We start from the raw sequence: 21070 nt of genomic DNA, 5'->3' as shown, positions 1-21070 counted from the left end.
ATATACAATAAATTCAGACAGATGGGTTTCGCCAAATAATGAATTAACATTCGTTTTAACTAAATACGAATTTCATATGTAGGCTATTATACACACATAATACACATATGGTATTTGCTTCGCGCATGGCAGTACTGGAAATGAATAGTAATAATAATGTCACAATCGAGGAATGCATTGAATGCCAAATGCCTTGCTTTTAATTCAACATTATTATTACTATATCAGCGATGCACAATTCAAATGAGCTGCTTTAAAACCGTTACAGTACTTTCTTGCAGTGTTAGTAGGGCCTACATGAATTGTTCTTTTGTGAATGATTTTCCTCGTATGACATAGAGATCAGTCTCCTGGGAATGATCCGGAAAGTTATAGTCGATGCCATATATCATTCGCATGGACTTGGTAAACAATGCCCGACTCTAATATCCGGGGGAGTTGTTTACTATGATCCTTGGAGCCCTTAGACTGCAGGGTTGTGGGTTTCCGCTTTCACTATACGATCAAAATACAAGTTCACCGTTATGATTATACATACATGCATGTGTTTTGAGTGAATGCAGCCATTAGATAGAACACATCAGTGAATGTTTTGAGGAAAATCAGACAATCCGTTCAAAAGATTTGAATTTTTAATTCTTTAGTTTCTGCGCAGTCATTGCTGAATGAGAAGACCACTATAAAGTTTATGATGTCACATGCACATAGAACGATATAAGGAAAATAAAAAGAGAATTTCACAAAATTTGATTTTTTTAAAAAAAGTATACGTTCACTCGACTTGTCATTGAATTTATTAAGGGTAATACAATGTAATCATATTACCTCCCCCCCCCCCTCCTTCTGATAGAGGCAAGTCAAGTGTTCTTTTATTATGCAAGAAAAGTGACAATAAGTTGAATTTTATCTATCATTATCTTCTTTATATCGTTTTACCCATGTTGCCACACAAGCTGAAGTAGTCTTCTAATCCAGCGATAACGGCGCTCAACCTTCAAATATTCATAATTTTCGAACGGATTGTCCGATTTTCCTCAAACTTTCGCTGATGTGTTCTGTATATAATTGCTGCATTCTGTCAATGCACCTGTGTATGAAGGTGAACCTGTCCTTTAGATAATCCGAGATAGATGTGGCAATAAAATTGATGCGGGAGAGTTCCAAGGCAGCTGCATGACTCGCAGAGTTCATCAGGGTCCGCAGATGCTAAGGATGCACGTCAGTGAAATAGGAGACATTCACACAGAGACGACCAAGCAATGCACGTTTCTATGGTGACCAGGGGAGAGGAGATGGTGGCATTCCACAGTGTAATGTCGCATGCATATTGAAGGATCACATTTAATCATCTGTGAAAAATGCTTTTACCCCGTTTACTGTCATTTACTAGTAGTGTACGTGATGTGTTCTGAAAGCTACTATTGTTTACCTTTGTCTGGGCGCCTTGGGAACTGTTGCTAAAATCTATCTATTTATTTATATTTTAACCTTTCTGCGTCGGCTTTAAAAGAGTCCTACCTGACAAATTGAGAATTGAGATGGTTTACGTCCCCGAGCTTATCTCATGGCGCAGACATTTAACCAGATACGCCTTATAGGTCATCATTCTATTAATCCCTGCACGCAATTCGTATCGCCTTTCATAGTTCTGTTCCAGTCAGAAAATGGACGAGATTTATGCTCTTGTCGCAATGTACTGAAGTTTCCTGTGCCTCTGTAATGAGAACAGCCTACGATACAGTAGCATTCCGTCTTCGATTTCAGTACATGTACCAGGAAGTTGCTTGCCCGCACAAAGGTCGCTATCCGCAACCATCGCGTTGCGCGATAGCGACCTTTGTGCTGGCTACCGACGTTAATATATAATCGCGTGATATGAACAAAAATATCGTTCTATTCATTAACGTACCAACGACTGGGGTCATTGGACATTAAAATTTCAAACAGTGGTACATCAAAATAGGAACTGGTTTGAGAAAGTTAAGGTATTTCAGAATATTGCGTGATTTAATGAGGAGGCAATTTGCAGGTCTCCCAGACGGAATACCTTGAACAAAATCTAGAAAGTTTTAATACTTTATGCAAACAAGGAGTGACTTAATTGTATTCTTGTATGAAATTGTATTGATGCATAAAATTGTGTAATCCATCAACAATTATGACTTTTTGGGAAACGGTTTTAGCTACAAAATGTCGAATACACAGTTGAATATAAATATATTAATTTATATATATACATATATATATATATATATATATATATATATATATATATATACATACACGCGTATATTGTTTTTTTTTAATTCGAAAATATAGATATTATTGCTTTAGTATTTTTTTAACGAGAAGATTTTCTGTTGATTAACTGGCGATCGATTCCCGCAAGGGCTCATAATAGGCAGGGCCTGGATGTTACAAAGATTTTTGTTCCCACCGAACGAGTTCGAGCAGGGGACTATGAAACGGGCTCCGTATGTGTGTGTGTGTCTGTCCGTCTGTCCGTGTGTGCGTCCGTGTGTGATCAAAATCTTCAATTTGCTACTTCTCTGTCATTTATGAGGCAATTTTGATTCTGTTTGCTTCATGTGATAGCACTACATGGGAGCTTTGAAACTTCTACACAGAATTTCAGTTGTGACCTTTGACCTTGACCTTTGACCTATATTGTACATTTTGCTACAAAATGCTTGTACTCCTTCGCCATTTCTAACCCGATTTCGATTCCGTTTGCTTTATGTGATGGCACTAGGTGAGGGCTTCAAAATTTCTACACAGAATTTTGACCTTTGACTTCTTTGACCTTTGACCTTGATTTTTGACCTATATTGTACATTGGCTACAAAATGCTACTCCTTCGCCATTTCTAACCCGATTTCGATTCCGATTGCTTTGTGTGATGGCTCTAGGTGAGGGCTTCAAAACTTGTACATGGAATTTTGACCTTTGACTTCTTTGACCTTTCACCTTGATTTTTTACCAGTATTGTACATTTTGCTACAAAATGCTACTCCTTCGCCATTTCTAACCCGATTTCGATTCCGTTTGCTTTATGTGATGGCACTAGGTGAGGGCTTCACAACTTCTACACAGAATTTTGACTTTTGACCTTGATTTTTGACCTATATTGTACATTGGCTACAAAATGCTACTCCTTCGCCATTTCTAACCCGATTTCAATTCCGTTTGCTTTAAGTGATGGCACTAGGTGAGGGCTTCAAAACTTCTACACAGAATTTTGACCTTTGACTTCTTTGACCTTTGACCTTGATTTCTGACCTATATTGTACATTTTGCTTCAAAATGCCACACCTTCGCCATTTCTAACCCGATTTCAATTCCGTTTGCTTTATGTGATGGCACTAGGTGAATGCTTCACAACTTCTACACAGAATTTTGACCTTTGACTTCTTTGACCTTTGACCTTGATTTTTGACCTATATTGTACAATTGGCTACAAAATGCTACTCCTTCGCCATTTCTAACCCGATTTCGATTCCGTTTGCTTTATATGATGGCACAAGGTGAGGGCTTCAAAACTTCTACACAGAATTTTGACTTTTTGACTTCTTTGACCTTTGACCTTGATTTTTGACCTATATTGTACATTTGCTACAAAATACTATCTTCCGGCGGGGACATATATTACGCACGGCGTAATTTCTAATTTTCCTTGTCAATGTCTTGTTTGGGGTGCTTGACTTGATGTCATGGCATTTAATCGAAATTTCCCAATAAGTCAACTATGCCAATATTCCTTAGCCGTCCGTGCATTCCTCCCCACTTAGGGGAGCTTTAAAATAACAAGACTGTATATATGTATATTCACGTTCTATCAGGGCTCTTCCACCTCCCTGGTTCTACCACGAATCTGGAGCATTAACTTTTTTTTTTTGAGGGGGGGGGGGAGGGGGGGAGGGGGAAGCCCGGATGACACTTGAATGAGACAGGCTAATATTGTCGTTATGAGGTTAAAATACCGGTATCATTATGAGAGGTTCAGAGAAAAGCGTAGTTTTCATATCTCTTTCGTTAGGCAGTATTGAGGTTGAATAACCGAGAGGTTGGACAACCACTTTGCCACTTTTACAATCATAATTCATATTTGCACTGTCAGCCATAGCTGGCTTCCGTGAAGCCAGCTATTATAATGTAATGCAAAAGGTAATCCCATCCCCGTTGTTTATTTTCATTACACGCCAACAATGAAACAATTTAGTCTTGTGTGTGTGTAAGTGAATGTGCGTTTTGGGGAGTGCAACTTAAATTAACGGCAAACCTGTCTTCTAACGTTTTCTTATTGAAAATGTTCCAAATATTTCCCAAACATGGGCACCAGGTCGCTGAATTTAAATTTTACAAAAGCAAACGCTCCTTGTGTGGGAGGGAGGACAGCTCCTTTCCACAGCCTTACTACGTTTAAACATGACATTTTTAAATAATCTGAGCATTAAATGATAAAGTCATGCAACAAGTATAGAATTTGGTTGTTTTGTTTGTAATGGTAATAAGAAAACATATATATGGTCTTACGTTTTTTGATTGAAAAAAAAAATCTAATATTCCACTGAAATGTGCACGAGAGAGTTGAATTCAAATTCTAAAACGCAAAATGCTCTTTCTCTCATGGGAGGGGGGGGGGGATATCACATCCCTTCCCCACCCTCCTCCTTCTCTGTCGCTGCGTTTCGATGTTATGAATTATTTCCAAATAATTTGATCAGTTAATGAGAAAAATCTTGCAGCAATTTAGAAAAAATAGTTTGCCATTCTTTTTTTTAAGTTTCTTTGCAAATTTTAAGATAACCAAAATATTGTTTTACCTTTTGATTGACGATTTTTCACATCCCCCCCCCCCCATGTGTGCACTATACACCGTCGTTGAATTTTAATTCATAAATACAAACGCTCGAACCGTTGTGCACGATTTTCTTCTTCTTCTTCTTCTTCTTCTTCTTCTTCTTCTTCTTCTTTGGGGTGGACTGAAATGGCTAGCGTCTACTAGAGTATGAAAGTTAGCGGGGGTAGATTACGTTTTTTCTGCATTCTTTTCGCGGCAGACGCGAGAAAAGAAAAACTGTGCGAAATGTCGTGTCCTTCGACATTTCTTTTACGAATCTCATGCGTATTGAGTATAGATGTGCCTGGAAGTTGTTTTGTGATAGGAAAAAATGATAATAATAATAATAAAATCCTAGTTACGGGCCTGTTTAATAGTGCACCGGTAGTAATGAAATAAATCATCAAATCCATTTCATGTTCGCATGTCCATTGATAAAACAATGGTTTGGTCGAGCAAAGTGACTGTATAACGGAGCAAGTTTAAAGGGACATTCAAGGCAATTCATGTAATTTCACATCATGTAGTACTAGGTGTTACAAAAAAAAATTCCCACTTTTGACCCTTGAAGGGGAAATTTAGTCAAAAAATAAGTTAGTCTAATAAAAATAGAGTAAAATCTTGCAAGTTCAAAAGTAAAGATTCAATTCAAATCGGATGAAAAATATGGAAGTTATGAAATTTTGAAGTTTTGCTAATTTTTACAAAACAGTTCTTGTACAGTGGATATGAATATGCAAATGAGTAAGCTGACCATGTCACAACCTCAAAATTTTCCATTGATCGTGTACAAAAAAATGAGGAAAATTTAATGTTTCTGTCATTGAAGTCTGAAACATGATGTCGTTCGTGGTTGAATACAAGGTGTAACTTCATATTAATGATCAGTCACTATATCAGGATATGAGCCTCGGGCATAATTACGTTTGAATGAAAAACTGGAAATTTCACAATTTTATGTACAAACTATATGACAAGTTGTGAGGGGATGACATGCTCACTTTGTCATTTGCATATTCATATTGACCGTTCAAGAACTGTTTTCTCAAAACTTAGCGAAACTTCAAAATATCATAACTTCCGTTATTTTTCACCCGATTTCGATCAAAATTTTACCGTTGAACTTGTAATATTTTACTCTTTCTTATCAGACTAACTTATATTTGGACTAGATTTCCCCTTTAATAGTTCAAAAATAAACATCAGATAACATTGTCATTGATGTGAGTAATAGCTTAATAGTGTACAATTTAGTTGAAGGTGATTTGAATTTGAGAGTATGAATCATTTTCATTAAATCCATGATTAATTTTAAAGTCAAGCTTCAGATTTTGGTCAAATTTGAACCCTCTGTACAAAGTTGAACTTTACACAGGAACCAATGATGTGTATGCGAGTGTGTTCTCACAATGACCTTGAACAATAGACATGAATACCACGAATACCACCTTTTCAGAGCTCTGGCTAACTAGGCTTCTAGTCTGTTTCCACCTCCCTGGTTGCTCCAAGGCACATGAATGCTCTGTTGATAATTCATGATCGATTGTCCTGGGTACTGCTAGTCTGAATTCATGGTAAAGGGTTAAAATGCATGCACATGAAAAAGTTAGCAGTTGTTTTCATGTGTTTGCATACACTACATTTGAGGATGAAAAAAAAAAGACTAGCTGTGATAGTGGAATTTCTCATGACAATGTAATAGAGCATTCAAATCCTGGCCATTGTTCAGGATCGTTGTCTCCCATACCCACCAAGTGAAAGTTTTGTGCGGAGGGTTGAAAATAGAGCAAAATCTGAGGCGGATGTGTTACAGAAAGGGGGGAATGCCCCGACGATGCCCTCGCGACAATGCAGACAAACTGCCGAAAGTGTCAGAGAGTTCATCTTCTCTTCCATATTTGGTCTCGATCAAAAAAAAAACAAAACAAACAAACAAAAAATGGCCGCGAAAATTTTGCCCTCTCCCGAAAGTGTGGAAATGCCTAGAAGTGTTTAGGGGTAATGAAGACAGTGAATGGAGTCTTCAAGAACATGCGGAGAGGTTACCGAAATAAACGCGTATATTACGCGTATATTCGCCTTCAGTGTCTTGTTCACGTCCAAGTTGACACCTACGGCCCCGTTTCATAAAAATTGTTTCAACAACAAGTTACGATAGTTGCTATAAGCTACTGAGTTTCTTGCATCTGATTGGCTGAGACCAAATTTGTCATGGAAATAATCTATGGCAGTTATTACTAATAACAAGTTTTATGAAACGGGACCCAGGTTGAAAGGCCACTATTTTCAATTTTGACCCCCCCCCCCCCGAAAAACAAACAAACAAGCAAACAAGCAAACAAAAACAAACAAACAAGCAAACAAAATCTGGTTATTACAAACGGGCCTGCTTAGTGCACGATGGCAATGAAAGAAATCATCTATTGAGCAGCCCCTTTCATGTTTCCATTTGCACTGATAAACATAATAACATAATCTATAGTTAGGGCGAACAAACGTATAAAGGGAATAAGTTTATCAGGTAGAAATATCTACCGGGCTTGTTTTTTGTTTTTTGTTTTTTAATCATTATTTGATTGCATTTCCGAGAACCAGCGACATTTGTTGTAGTTCCCCAGGTCATTTTCACTTAAAACGTCACTCAATGAATTCTCCCTGTAGTTGTGAAATAAGTCGAAAAATATAACTCCCTTTTTGGAAATCCCAACCTTGTCATAGTCTGAAGATGATACGAAAATAGGGCAGGTGCAAAATGAGACAGGCGATGTAGTCGCATAGCGGCGCGGCAACCCCCTGGGAGGATTCCTTGTAGACGAGGAGGGGGCAAGGATGGGGAGCGACACATCCGCCTCACTGAAGCTATAAAAAAGTGGAAAATCCCCGAGATGTATACAAAAGCCACATTTTCCGGGGGAAAGGGAGCAATTGGGGGAGAGAGCTACCAGTGTAAGGATCGAAGACAAGATCTCTCGGATATTGTGACTTAACCTATACCTGCGGGCACAACCTACTCTAAAAAAGTCGTTCTTGCGGTAAGTTATGGAAAGGTTGCGGTCACATATTGCTCTTCGTCGAGCTTCTAGGATGACAACATCGATATAGAAGAAAGTATAAGAGATCAAAATTGAAGTGCAGTTCTTGATAAAATCATACGATTATCTGTAGCTTTCTGTAATGTTTTTTTATTTGCTTCTTTGATTTGCACCCTTTGCTTGAGGACTGTACAGTACTGGTTGAGGTTAGGATTCAGGTTTATAACATATTTGGTGATATAATGAGAAACCCCTTATGAAATATTGAAGAGCATGTAATTTCAAGAAGTATTCAACGTTTATTTGATGAAAATTGGCCCTGAAATGGCCGAGGTACAAAAAAAAAAAGAAAAGAAAGAGCGATCCTTGTAAAATTGACAGGCCACGACTTTTTTTTAGTATCTCTTTGTCTTCCATGTTTTTAGATATCTCAGTCATTTCAAAACCTATTTTCATCAAATAAACTTTTGCTTCCCCAAAGAATTGTATGCTCTTTAATATTTCATAGAGTGGTTCTAATTATCTCGCAAAACGTTACAAGCCGAATCTTCACCTCCACCAGTGCTGTACAGTTCCTGTAATCTCGCAGAAATCTGAAGACTTTATAATGATAGTCCCCCATGATTCGAAATTATTGCGAATATAGACTGTTTCCCGCAACACGCTGAGCTTACAGTCAAGTAACGAATTGTTTAATGCATGTACAGACAAATTAGAATGCATTATTGCACTGCACTGTAAAAGCGTACATCCGCAAACAAACGTCTGAGCTTTATTTTCCTATAATACATGAGTACCACAGTATATTTGAAATGGCTCTGGATTTGTAAAACAGACCAGTTGAGTCTGGGGTTCAATTTAATGTTACCTGGTTCTTTCATCCTTGGATAATATGTTTGGCCACACAATGTCCCTCTGGGACATGGCGTATAGATATGGACACCTTGACAAGCTAGGATAACAATAATGACAGAGTTCTACTTAATATAGGAGAGTATCGTTAACCTAGGAAAAAACAACAACCTTGGTTAACTCCCCGCCCCCATCATCAAGTTCCTTGCGTTGTTGTAGTTATTTTAGTGTCTGGATCTATTCTACACAGGATACTAGCGAGATAAAACTTGCTGTGTATTAGATCATGGGTCGAGTACTGTCATTTGGCTTCCTGCTTACCCCGATGCTGTGGTTGACTCGCACACAGGTTTTTGCAGGTGAGCTGAACAGGTTGTTTTTGTTTGTTTGTTGTTTGTTTGTTTGTTTGCTTGCTTCTGTTTTTGTTTTTATTATTATCTTACGTGTCAAGCTCACATCCGGGGAAAGTCTGTCTTTATATGGGAGGCTACGCCCGACTCAGAGTGTTCACATTATGCTCCTTCTTTCCCTTTGAAAGCACCCCCTTTCACGACTGCTAAGGTGTCGGAACCCATTTTTTCTGTTTTTGTTTTGTTTTGTTTTGTTTTGTTTTGTTTTTTTTTTTGCTGGCCTTTCGCAGGCTATTTTTGGCTTAGAGAACCCCCCACCCCCAAAAATAATAAAAAAGTAAAATAAAATAAAATAAAATAAAATAAAATAAAATAAAATAAAATAAAATAAAATAAAACAAAATAATAAATAGATAAATAAACCGTCAGTGACACTGCTCAACCAGTGTCAATGCGCACCCCTAGCCATCTCGGGTGAGCTTTCATGTCAACCCTAGATATAGGGTAGCTGTAAATCCTACTTTCGAAGTCGAGGGGAAATTCCGGGCCAATGTTTCTACTTTTCAAAATGACATCATTCACAACTAGCAGGAATTTTTGGAATTTTGATCTCTGGATTTGGTTCATTTTCCCCTCCGAGCCGGGAGGGAGGTGGGGGATCATATATTATATACTTGATATGACACATTTTTTTTTTTTAATCTTTCATTTTTTTTTTATTTCCATCCTTTCACAAAAACAATAATAATCATCGTACATAATTATACATACCAAAAAACCAAAAACAGACAAAAAAGAGGAAAAATTAGCAGGTGCACACAAGCTTGATATGACACATTGATAAACACATACCAGTACGTGTAACTAATCCAAACCGTATGCAGTGTACGTGAGAAATGGAAAAGAGCAACTAGGAAAGGCGAACAGAAATCTCATGTTATTGTTACATAGAGGCGATTTCAGGTACGTCAAGACGTTACCGTAAATGATCGCTACGCTTTGTGGTAATAATATTCCATTAAAACTAAGATGTTTCATTGTAATGTCATCAGAATCTAAACAATTTCAAGGATTGAAAAAGACTTTAAAAAAGTTAAAACAATTAAAGCATTTACAATGTAATCAGTTTTGAAATACAATCAGTTGAACTTAAATAATAATAGTTTACCAAGAGTGAATTCCGTTACAGATAAATGCTTGATTCTCGGTTGCCTGGCTTGCATTATTAGTCTTTAAAAAAAATCGGAGCAAAATCAAAGTTTTTTGAGAGTTCATTTATCGAAGCGTACCAAACCCATCATCACCTGTTTCAGAGAACAATTCATAAATCACAGTCTATCGCGACAAATTAAAATCCCAACGGGTAAGGTTTCCGCAAACACTCCAGCAGCTATAAGGAGATCAGATGTCACGGACGTGCATACACGGATAAATGTCATTACGGATTAGTTATACAAACAGGAGGTTGAAAATAAATGATCCATTGAATCAGCAACACTACACACAAGTTGATAGTGATGATCTATCGTTTCTTTTTCCTTCTTTTTTATGAAAGAGAAGTGCTCCTTCAGGTGGATAATTTGATTGCGTCTCCAGCACTTTTAGCTCACCAGACCCAATTGCACGACTCTGCCTGACATCAGTCATTGTTCGTCGTGACTAAACTTTAGACTCTTCTTGAAAACCCCAGCGCAGTACCTATCTTCACCAAACTTGATATGTAACATTCCCATGTGCTTATAGTGGTAATATCTCCCCCCCCCCCTCCCTTCGCGAGAAGTGATAGAGCTAATTCAATGTCATGAGCAAGTAAGTTGTTGTGTGTGGCCCAGTTGAGTACTCCAGATATGTGCGTCAATCATCATCGCGTAGGTCTTTAGGGAGTTGGGTGATGTCATTTATACGTACCTCTCACTGATGCGTTCCGTATCCTAGAGGATAGTGTTTTGTATTGTTTTTCTGTTGAGATTGGGCTTTAGATTTCCAACGTTATTTGAGGACGATTTTTTTTTTTTTTGGTAATGAGAAACCTCTTATGAAATATGAAAGAGTATATGATTCTAAGAGGAATTGAAAGTTTATATGTCTAAAGGTGGATTTGAAATGGCTGAAATATTCAAAACAAAGCGATCCTACACTGCCCTAATAAACGGTGGGACGCACCTTTTAGTATAGAGGATCGCTTTGTTTTGCTTTGTTTGTAGACATGTCAGCCACTTCAAAACCGATTTTCATCATGTAGATTTTGAAATCTTCTAAAAAGTGTATATGCTCTTCGAAGGCATGATTTACCATTCGCAGAAGAAACAAAAACCCAGCATTAGTGCTTTAAAATACGTGTAGGTCTAAAATGTGAGTTAGGGATAGAAACAACCACTGTAAAAATCTGAATCCGTAATCGATGTTAAGTATTGTTAGTTAAACAAAATGTGAATAATAGTTATAATAAAACTGTTTCCAGATTAAACCCTTTACAGTTATGGTTTAATGAGAAAAATACTGATATTTCCTTATATTTATAAGCTTAATTGCAAAAATTTTACATGGTAGGATGTTTTGTCATACAACCTACCTAAACCTATGCATCAAATGTGATATCTTTAACATGTTTTAAATCACTGTTCCTAAGGGTAAACAGGACCTTTTACATTTTGATAAAGTGGTTGCTGAGTATCTCGCATAAAGTTAAAAGCTGAATCTTCATCTCAACCAATACTATCCAATCCCTTTAATCTCGCGGCCAACTTCTCGAAGAAAAGGAAAAAAAGGGGAGGGAGCAAGATCTGGGCCTTCTTGAAACATCACGCTGTCGATCACCAAATCATCGTCCCGCTGAAAGTCGGGGGCAAATGCAAGCGACAGCGACGCCATGTGGGATCATACCGCTCGCGCGAGAGCGCAGGAGCAGCCTCGCCGCGTTGGTATATTTCGATGGACGTGTTGTCGCGTCGACGAAAACACCGAATTTCTGTTTTTTCTCCGGCTCGAGCGCTTGGGGTCATCCGGTGTAAGTTGAGCATGTAATAAAGGGGAATCTAGTGCAGTTGGAAGCAAGGATGTAAAACAGGAATAAAATTTTATCTAACCACAACAATGCAAATGTGATCAAAATCGGATGAAAAATAAGGACTTTATAAAAATTTGCAGTTTCACTATTTAATCATAAAACAGTTCTTGAACAGTCAATATGAATATGCAAATAGTGAGGTGATGATGTCATTCCCTCACAACTTGCCATTTAGTTTGTAGGTCTACAAGAAATGTTGAAATTTCGAATGCAATTATGCCACAGTCTCAAATCTTGATATATCTGACTGATCATTATTTTGAAGTTATTCAACTAGTTTTCGTGTTGCTATATGTTTTACATATTTCATAACAGTTCAAATGGAATATTCGTCATTATTTTGTACACGATAAATGAAAAATTTTGAGGTGATGACATCATCAGATCACTCATTTGCATATTCATATCAACTACACAAGAATTCCGTTTTGCAGAAATTAGCGAAACTTCACAATTGTATAACCTTTCTAATTTTCATTCGATATTTATCAAATTTTCACTGTTTTACTTGTCAAATCTTACTCTTTCTAATGACACCACTGGCCTCGAATATTCCTCTTTAAAGGACAAGTTCACCTTCATAAACATAAGGATTGAGAAAATGTAGCAATATTAGTAGAACACGTCATTGAAAGTTTGAGGAAAATCGGACAATCCGTTCAAAAGTTATGATTTTTTGAAGTTTTTGAGCAGTAACCGCTGGATGAGAAGACTACTGCAGTGTACGATGTCACATGCGTACAACAATATAAGGAAAATATAAAGAGAATTTCACAAAATTCCATCTTTTGAAAAAAGTACACATTCCCTTGACTCGTTACTGACATATGTTATGGGTAATATTATTCCCCCTGCCTTTAGAAAGAGGCAAGTCAAATGCTCTTTTGTTATGTGAAAAGAAATGAAAATATGTTGGATTTTCTTTACATTTTCTTTATACTGTTGTACTCATATGACATCACAAGCTGTAGTAGTCTCCTCGTCCAGCAGTTCCAACACAAAAATTTTTAAAATTCATGACTTTTTCATCGATTGTCCAATTTTCCTCAACCTTTCACTGATATGTTCTACTAATATTGCTGCATTCTCTCAATCCTTATGTTTATGAAGGTGAACTTGTCCTTTAAGGTTCTTTCTCCTGAAAGGCGTAGAAGGGTATCCGATGGTCTGCGAATCTCAGCTGCCTGGTTAGCAATTGGAACCATACTTACCCCCGTCAGAATTTCGGCTCCGGACCATGTATCGTTGTCTGTAAAGTACATGAGAAGTCACCGTAGACATGCACAGTACGAACATGTGTTCGCCTCACCCGGCTTCTTTACACAAAGAATTCTTTCTTTGGAACTTCCTTGGTGTAAAAAAAAACAAAACAAAAAACAAAACAAAAAACAAAAAAAACTGCCTATTATATAGTCAAGTGCAATAGAAATCATGATACCCTATGAGACAATTTGCCTTAGACAGTACATGTCCGTAATACAACACTTTCTGTATGATGTACAGCATAATGATGAGGATCAAGATCGAGTCACTTTTTTTTTTAAAGCACCTTTCCATCTGTTTGTAGTGTAGTGCTCACAACTCATTACAACATATCACGATACCTTTCACAGAAATCAATGTAATATCTGTCCGTATATCAACTATTTTTACATCAATATCATTGTTTTATAGCCGTGTTCGACCTCAACATCCCGTTAACGGCCATAGAGGGGGAAGAAGTCCTTGTTCCATTCGTATTTTACCGGGTAACATGTTCCCCACGTCACCTGTTCTGGGAGACCCCTGACGCGGACTGCGACATCGACGCCGACCCTGCTGGCAGGTGCAGACTTCTTGAATACACGTTCGACGACTTCCCTCACCCCGAGGTCAGGGGTCAAAAGAGCGACTTTCCCCCTGCCAGTACGATATGTGCCTTTCTCGTGCGGAACGCGCGGGCTTCGGACGCGGGCTTTTTCTCCGTCTGTAGGATTTCCAGCGGCGTCTGCAACAACTGGCACAAGAGGTCTTTGACAGTTGGTAAGTGAGATACTCACTATCTGTGTGCAATACCACACAACCTTCGAATTGCCCGTTCAGAATCCCGGCTTACAGTAAACCAAATCAAACACATCATGCAGAATTAGTAAAGGTTAGCACAAACTTATGGAACTGAAATAAGAAAATAATGAGGTCTACTGATCTCCGTAAGTTCTCACAAAGTGGCAAATCAATACCAACGATCTATGTATTGAATGATGAGGTGACCTATATTATTTTGTACGTACACGAATTTACAGAATTGTCTTCTTTTTTTTTTTTCATCCAGAGGGAAATCTAAAAAGATGGGGATCCTTACTCTCTAAATTTCCTAGATTGGAAATTAATCGATAAGATTGTAGTGAGGGACCAATCCAAAATTAGACTGAGAAAAGATTGATATCTAAATCTGTTCGATTAAGGTTTTCAATCCAATTTTGAATTGGACCCTCATCTCAATCGGAAAAATTTAGAGAGTGTACTATAGCTTTCGTGCAAATATTTGCAGCGTTGTAGTACCTTACGAAGTGTTTTTTTTTAAATAAATGGGGGGGGGGAGTTTATGGCAGCTGAGTTGTCAACCAGACGATCCATCAAGTTCTTGTCCATCTAGACATAACTTTGACGCTCTCTGCGCATATATAGACCTATATTATGTTTGTTGTTTTGGGGGGATTTTTTCATTAATTTCTTAAAGTCTTTCAAAATAATCCACTCCTTATCTTTTCCTGATGTCTGCAGAGAGCTTATCCACAGAAACGATCTTCGAAGTCTCCATGACAACCCCCGAAGTATCCTTAGCAACCTCCGAAGTCTCTATGACAACCCCCGAAGTATCCCTGACAACCACCCAGGTATCCTTGACAACCTCCGATGTATCCATGACTACCTCTGGAGTATTCTTGGAAACCTCCGAAGTCTCAATGACAACCCCCGAAGTATCCTTGGCAACCTCTGAAGTCTCCATAACAACCCCCGAAGTATCCCTGACAACCTCCCAGGTATCCTTGACAATCTCCGATGTATCCATGACTACCTCTGGAGTATCCTTGGCAACCTCCGAAGTCTCCATGTCAACGTCCGAAGTCTCCATGACAACGTCCGAAGTATCCGTGACATCCTCCACGACAACGGTGGACAAGCTGGCGACGACTGAAGGTGAACTAAAGTGTTTTGCTTTATTTCCATTTTCGCCCAAAATCAACGGTTCAAACAAAATTGTTTGTGACATAGCGATATAATCAGGTATTACATTTCAGAACTACCACAAATTTGTATGGAACATGGACTATAGGCTGCGATTAAACAAGACAGAGGACAATTTATAGTGTTACGAGCCTTTTATTGAACGTTACTTTAAATGCAGTGCGGTACACCTTCTGCAATTTCACGACAATACGATGACAGTTTTCAAGCTATTTGTCATTTGCATCCATGAGAAGACATGGCTTTGATCATCACATCGGAACCGCACAGTCTGCTTCGTTTCAGCCATTTCCCGACGAATGAAATCCATCTCAGCTGTCTCGCATAAGCTAGAGTCTATAATACACCTATTTTAATTCAGCCTTCTGCCAAATCAAATCAAATCTAATCTAATCAAATCAAATTAAATCAAAGCAAAGCAAAGCAAAACAAAACAAAGCTAAGCAAAGCAAAGCAAAATAGAAAATGTCTTGATATTAGCATTGAAGGGAGTGCAAGATTTCATTAATTGATCCGACAAGTCTTTGTTTGTTTGTTCTTTTCTCCCGCTTCTCCGGTATTGATACAACGTCCGACACTATTTGCATGACCAGTGACTGGAGTATCAGAAATTCTCGAGCCCACACATCTAGTATTTGCAAGTAAGTAAAAAAAAAAAAAATGAATGTTACTAGTCGTTCAAGCAATGTATATTCATGTAGGAGTTTCTTGTTGCAGATTCCTTGTTTAACATGGTAGCGACACTGCGCCTGAATCTTGAATGTTATTTTGAACTTATTTTCTCGTGATTTCGTGATGACGATGGTAAATTGCCAAGGTTTGGCCGTGTTTTCCGGTAGATCGTGGGAACAAATTCGTGAGCTCTTCTAAATAATTCTCTACGAAAATGTGACCTACATAGTATATTTACAGTCCTGCAGAGTTCTTCTCTTTGAGACAGTGTAACATTATTATCACTTCTTTTCTTCTTCTTCTTCTTTTTTTTTAACAACAGAGCAATTGGTGAATGACATCCCTAAACTTGGTGCAGTAAAACTTGGAGCAATAATTGTATTGGTGAGTGTATATGTGCAACTCGAGAAACCGGGTAAGCGGTTAACGATGTTAGTCTTTAGATATCCTCTGCAATTTGATAGTTTTAGATAACGAGATTAAACATGATAATGGCAGTGAGTACCACTCTCATGTGCTCTATCTAATTGATTTATTTAAATTACTACGTATCTGTATGGTGTAAGAGGAAAGCTGGCTTAAACTTTGCTGTGGGATCACATCGCATAATTGTTGCTGGTGGTGTATTTTGTGTGTGTGTGCGTGCGTGTGGCTTTTGATATCAATCACATGTAGCGCATCGGAACATTCATTTGTTATATGCGCTATAAAAATGTCATCATTATTAATATTATCATTGTCGTTATTCAGATATTAAGTAACATTTTCAGACCTAGTTTCGTTATTTTCTGTTAATTTGTTGCAATTCACGTTCTGGCATTGTACTTCGTGCCTTCATGCAGCATCGTGACATCTTATAGAATACAGTGTATTTAGAAAGAATTTTCTTTTTGTCCTGTTTCGTTTTTTCCAGGTGTGTCTATTCTTGTGGTTGGTAATCATTGTGGCGTCTATTGTAAAAAGAAGCTACAATAGAATCACTCCTATTGGCGCCCCCGTGCAAGAAAATGGAAATGGGAAAAGATCGGAAAAGCGAACAAATGTCCCAAGTGCAGGAGCCATCGAAGTACTGGACATTGTATAGTCGCTCCTGTTTCTTTATTTGATACAGTAAATCATGACTGAAGCCAGATGCCCATGATTGTGAGATCTGCGCCTATCTATAGAGAAATGGAGAGACCCCCCCCCCCCCTCCCCGATCAGTGGAAAAGTAGGGTAGTGGGCACCTAACGGCCGCACCTGCTCGCCGTTATTCGCGTCTACTGGCAGGGGCTGATCGGGGAACTCCGTAAAGGGGGGGGGGGGGGCTGCAAATGTATTTGGTTCCACTTCCGGTTGTAATCACCTGACAAGCAAAAAAAAAAAAAGAAGAAAAAAAGGCCCCCCCGTGCGATTGCACTTCAGGGTTTCATCGACTGACAAGCAAAGGCTTCAGCTCAATTTTCTGGTGCCACTACAATCGAAAACTAAGGGGGGATGGGGGGGGGGGGGGAGGCGCACGCACAATCTTTCATTTTTTCTCATTTTATTTGTTTCATTTTTAGAAAAATCAAAGGGGGCGCGCCCTCAGGGTGCTGTCGGTAGCAGTCGGAAGGTTTCCGGCCTGTTCACAAGTTTAGCGACGTCCACCCTCGGTCGCGCAAACTTCCTAAGCAGAATTGCTTACTAATATACGTAGCATGGAGCTTGTGCTCTATGCTAGAGGGTTTTAGGTTTAGTTTGATGTAAGAATTAGGATTAGGGTTAGGGTTATGTTTATGGGTTGAATTTGCGTTTGGCTTAGCATGCAGATATATCATGGGAGTAATTGTCGCAGGAGCAAATGTCATGGAACCAATGTGAACCCGTCCAGATCGGCCTCGTTCGCATAAAATCAGGTCGCTATCAATTTTTGCTAATTCTCCGGCGCAAATCGCAATGGGCATATGGCTAAAATCTTATCTAAAAGTAATATCCGTAGCAACAACATGCTGGATACAAACCTGGTTACACTCTTACCAATCAGAGAGATAGCAAATGAGATACTTCAAAGGCAGTAGATCACAGCCATCATCAAAAACAAAGATTGATGTGCCTCAGGGATCGATCCTTGATCCACTTATAGTCTCAATTGTGATTGTTGTCATTAACTTAACCTTTTTGTGTTAAGTGAAGGATATGTTATTATGGTTGCCGATGACACAAGCTGTATACTGTCAAGGAAAGTGACGAGCATGGAGTTGAACAAAGGTTGAATCTTGCACTTCACAGTCCACAGAAGCAATAAATAAAGCACTTGAAAATAGTTCTGCTAAACCACATAAAACCACAAAGTGAGTTCCATTAAATAGCTTGGAGCCAATCAATGATGCACATCTTCATTCATGTTATTAACGCCAATTTATATATTTCAGAAGGAGTGTATGATTCACCCAGATATTCTCACAACCATTGGACAAGACAACATTACAAGAACTTTTATCAGTTCAAAAAGTTCCGGCTGAATGATACACGAGGAGGCCACTTGGGCATCTTTATTTTGACCTCCCTGCAACATAGTAGGAAACCATTGTCTTTTAATATGCAATATTCTCAATATCTTTCTTTTATATAAAGTATTGTTCTATTTATTGTTTGGTCACCGGTTCCAAGATTTCGGTTTTGGAAATCCCTTTCCCATATCATATGCACACACACTCAAACACATATTTTGTTGTCGTTAATTAGTATTTTGGTTAGACCCTAGTTGAGTTCTCTGAGCATATTTCTATCGTCTTTTTGTCCGGCTATTTCTATTACTGCCATTTTTTTAATGTATGGCATTAACATGTCGACTGTAAGTCATTGTGTGTGTAATATTCTTTCATATCTACTGAAATAATTTTAATGAATTATATTAATTTGTCGACTGTGAGTCACAATTTTAATCTTACAATGATTTCAAACCCATGTTGTACAAGTTTTAATGTGTATTTATCGCTGTTGTTGTTTTTTATATGAATTTTGTATGTGTGTCAACTGGACCCCTTTGAAAATCAGCTGTGCTGAAAGGGTTATCCAACCTATTGCTGGAAATAAATAAATAGATAAATAAAAATAAATCACTGTGTTCTCTTTCGTAGTGTGTAACAATATGATATATTCGTGTGACAAGTTTGTGTGTATGTGTCTTGTACATGGTACTTATACTCTAATTTTTAAAGAATTTTGTACTCAAATGATTAAGAAACGTGATTCACACTGTGCTTATACAAGGTCATTCATGATAAGTCAGTTCGAAGTTAGGTCATGGACGCAAATTACCTTTCCTATTTTTTCTCAGTTGGTTAGGCATTTCACTCGTTTTTTAAAGGCATTTGCCTATCTTAACAATTCATGAAATTCGTCAGGCAAGTTCAAACAAAGGATCCGCATAGTTACGTATAGGCTAGGTTTACATATGGTCCATTAATTAACCATTCGTTAAAAATCCATTTTGATATTTTGCATTGAATGTATTAATAATCATTTTCTATTGATATTGCCAAATGCAGTGTGCATTCATGTTACGACGAACGCTTTTGTAATGAAATTCTGGCTTCAACAAAGTTAAGATTCAGGCCCAAAAATTATCATCTGTACATCTTAGTAGCTATGCTTTACTCTTCTGCTATAACGAAAGAAAACGCCGGTCCCGATGGCTTTGTTTTGACTGGAGTGCATTCCACTTTTGCTGTCAGGTGAATGTGCTGGCAAGCACCGTTTATGAGGACTACTTTAATAAGCATTACATGCTGCGATAGATATCGATAAATAAAACACCTTTTCAATTCAACGACTTGAAATGAACTCAAGACAGTCGTGTTGGAGTTAAGTGACAGAAAAAAAAGCAGATAGGCCTACTTGTGGCATATCGGTATACTTGTAAGAAAAGAAATACACACACACGCACACACTTTTTTTCTGTAGTAGTCATTCCTTTCTATTCAAATAACACAAGAACAATATTATAAAACTGCTACTGCCTTATCAAATATGATTAGACACAAACAACAAAAGAATTATATCTTTCGTGTTTTCACACCCTATTTTTTCATAGTATAAACGAATAACATCTCAATTATGCGATTAATAATCAAATTAGAAAAGAAGCAATTACACAGCAAAACAGAATGGAAACATACAGCATGCGTGTATTAATAAACCAAATAAACCCACTCCCCTATATCCACATCGGCAGGTCTATGCAGCTGCCCCTGTTCTCTAGCCCTGTTCTCTAGTCATTATTTTGTCCCATTCCCTGCACTCTCTCCCCCTCTTTCTCTCCCTCTCTCTCTCTCTCTCTCTCTCTCGTTTCCCTCCATTTCAACTATTGAACCCCCTCCCCGGCCTTATACTTTAAAACTCTTTCAAATGTATTCATTTTACCAGATTATATGCATTTTTCAGTCTTAATCAATATTTATTCAGCGTCTATCAATTCGACAGTAATATTTTTTTTTCTTTGGTAGGCATCTTTTTTTTCTCCCCAAGATCTAAAAATTATGTATTTCATTAAAGTAATCAAACTGTTTGCACATTTCAACCTATTTGTGTAACTCGATGTTTCACATAATTCAAATCTGTAATTCATATGTCTTAATTAATATAATACAAACTGAAGATTACAATTTCACATAAAATCTTAACCATATTACAGTATAAAAATAAATGCGAATACGTTTCACACACACACACACACATTCACAACAAACGTGTACACAGCCCCCCCCCCCCCAAAAAAAAAATGAAAGAAAGAAAAAGAAAAAGAAAAGAGAATCAATCTGACTTCAACCGAAGATAGTTATCAACTCCCTTGGAAACATTTCATCCGTGATAATTGAAATTTTAATTGAATTGTTTGCATTTATACACTAGATTTGTAATTGTGAGAACTACACAGAACTGCGCAAGAATGGCTTATAAGGGCTCTATTCGGATAAAAATTTCTCATAATTTGAGGAAAAAAATTACATTCGCAGACTTCTCAAAATCCTTCGTGTGACACAAAAAGTACTTTGGCATGACTAAA

The 21070-nt window shown here is 37.8% G+C and overlaps 1 protein-coding gene across 1 annotated transcript; it reads left to right on the top strand.

The window, feature by feature from the left end:
- The first annotated feature begins 9010 nt into the window (after positions 1-9010).
- LOC139727459 (uncharacterized) lies at positions 9011-17125 on the top strand. Its single transcript, XM_071638432.1, has 6 exons — positions 9011-9083; positions 13816-14163; positions 14905-15321; positions 15963-16010; positions 16364-16425; positions 16955-17125. Exons 1-6 carry the CDS (start codon positions 9011-9013, stop codon positions 17123-17125), a joined length of 1119 nt encoding a protein of 372 aa, XP_071494533.1.
- Positions 17126-21070: the final 3945 nt, after the last annotated feature.

This window comes from Diadema antillarum, unplaced genomic scaffold (assembly GCF_040938485.1).
Source record: "Diadema antillarum isolate AM-2024a unplaced genomic scaffold, OU_Dant_1.0 seq00000131_RagTag, whole genome shotgun sequence".
NCBI lineage: Eukaryota > Metazoa > Echinodermata > Echinoidea > Diadematoida > Diadematidae > Diadema > Diadema antillarum.
Note: the sequence above shows the minus strand (reverse complement) of the source record. Positions and strands in the feature narration are given on the sequence as shown.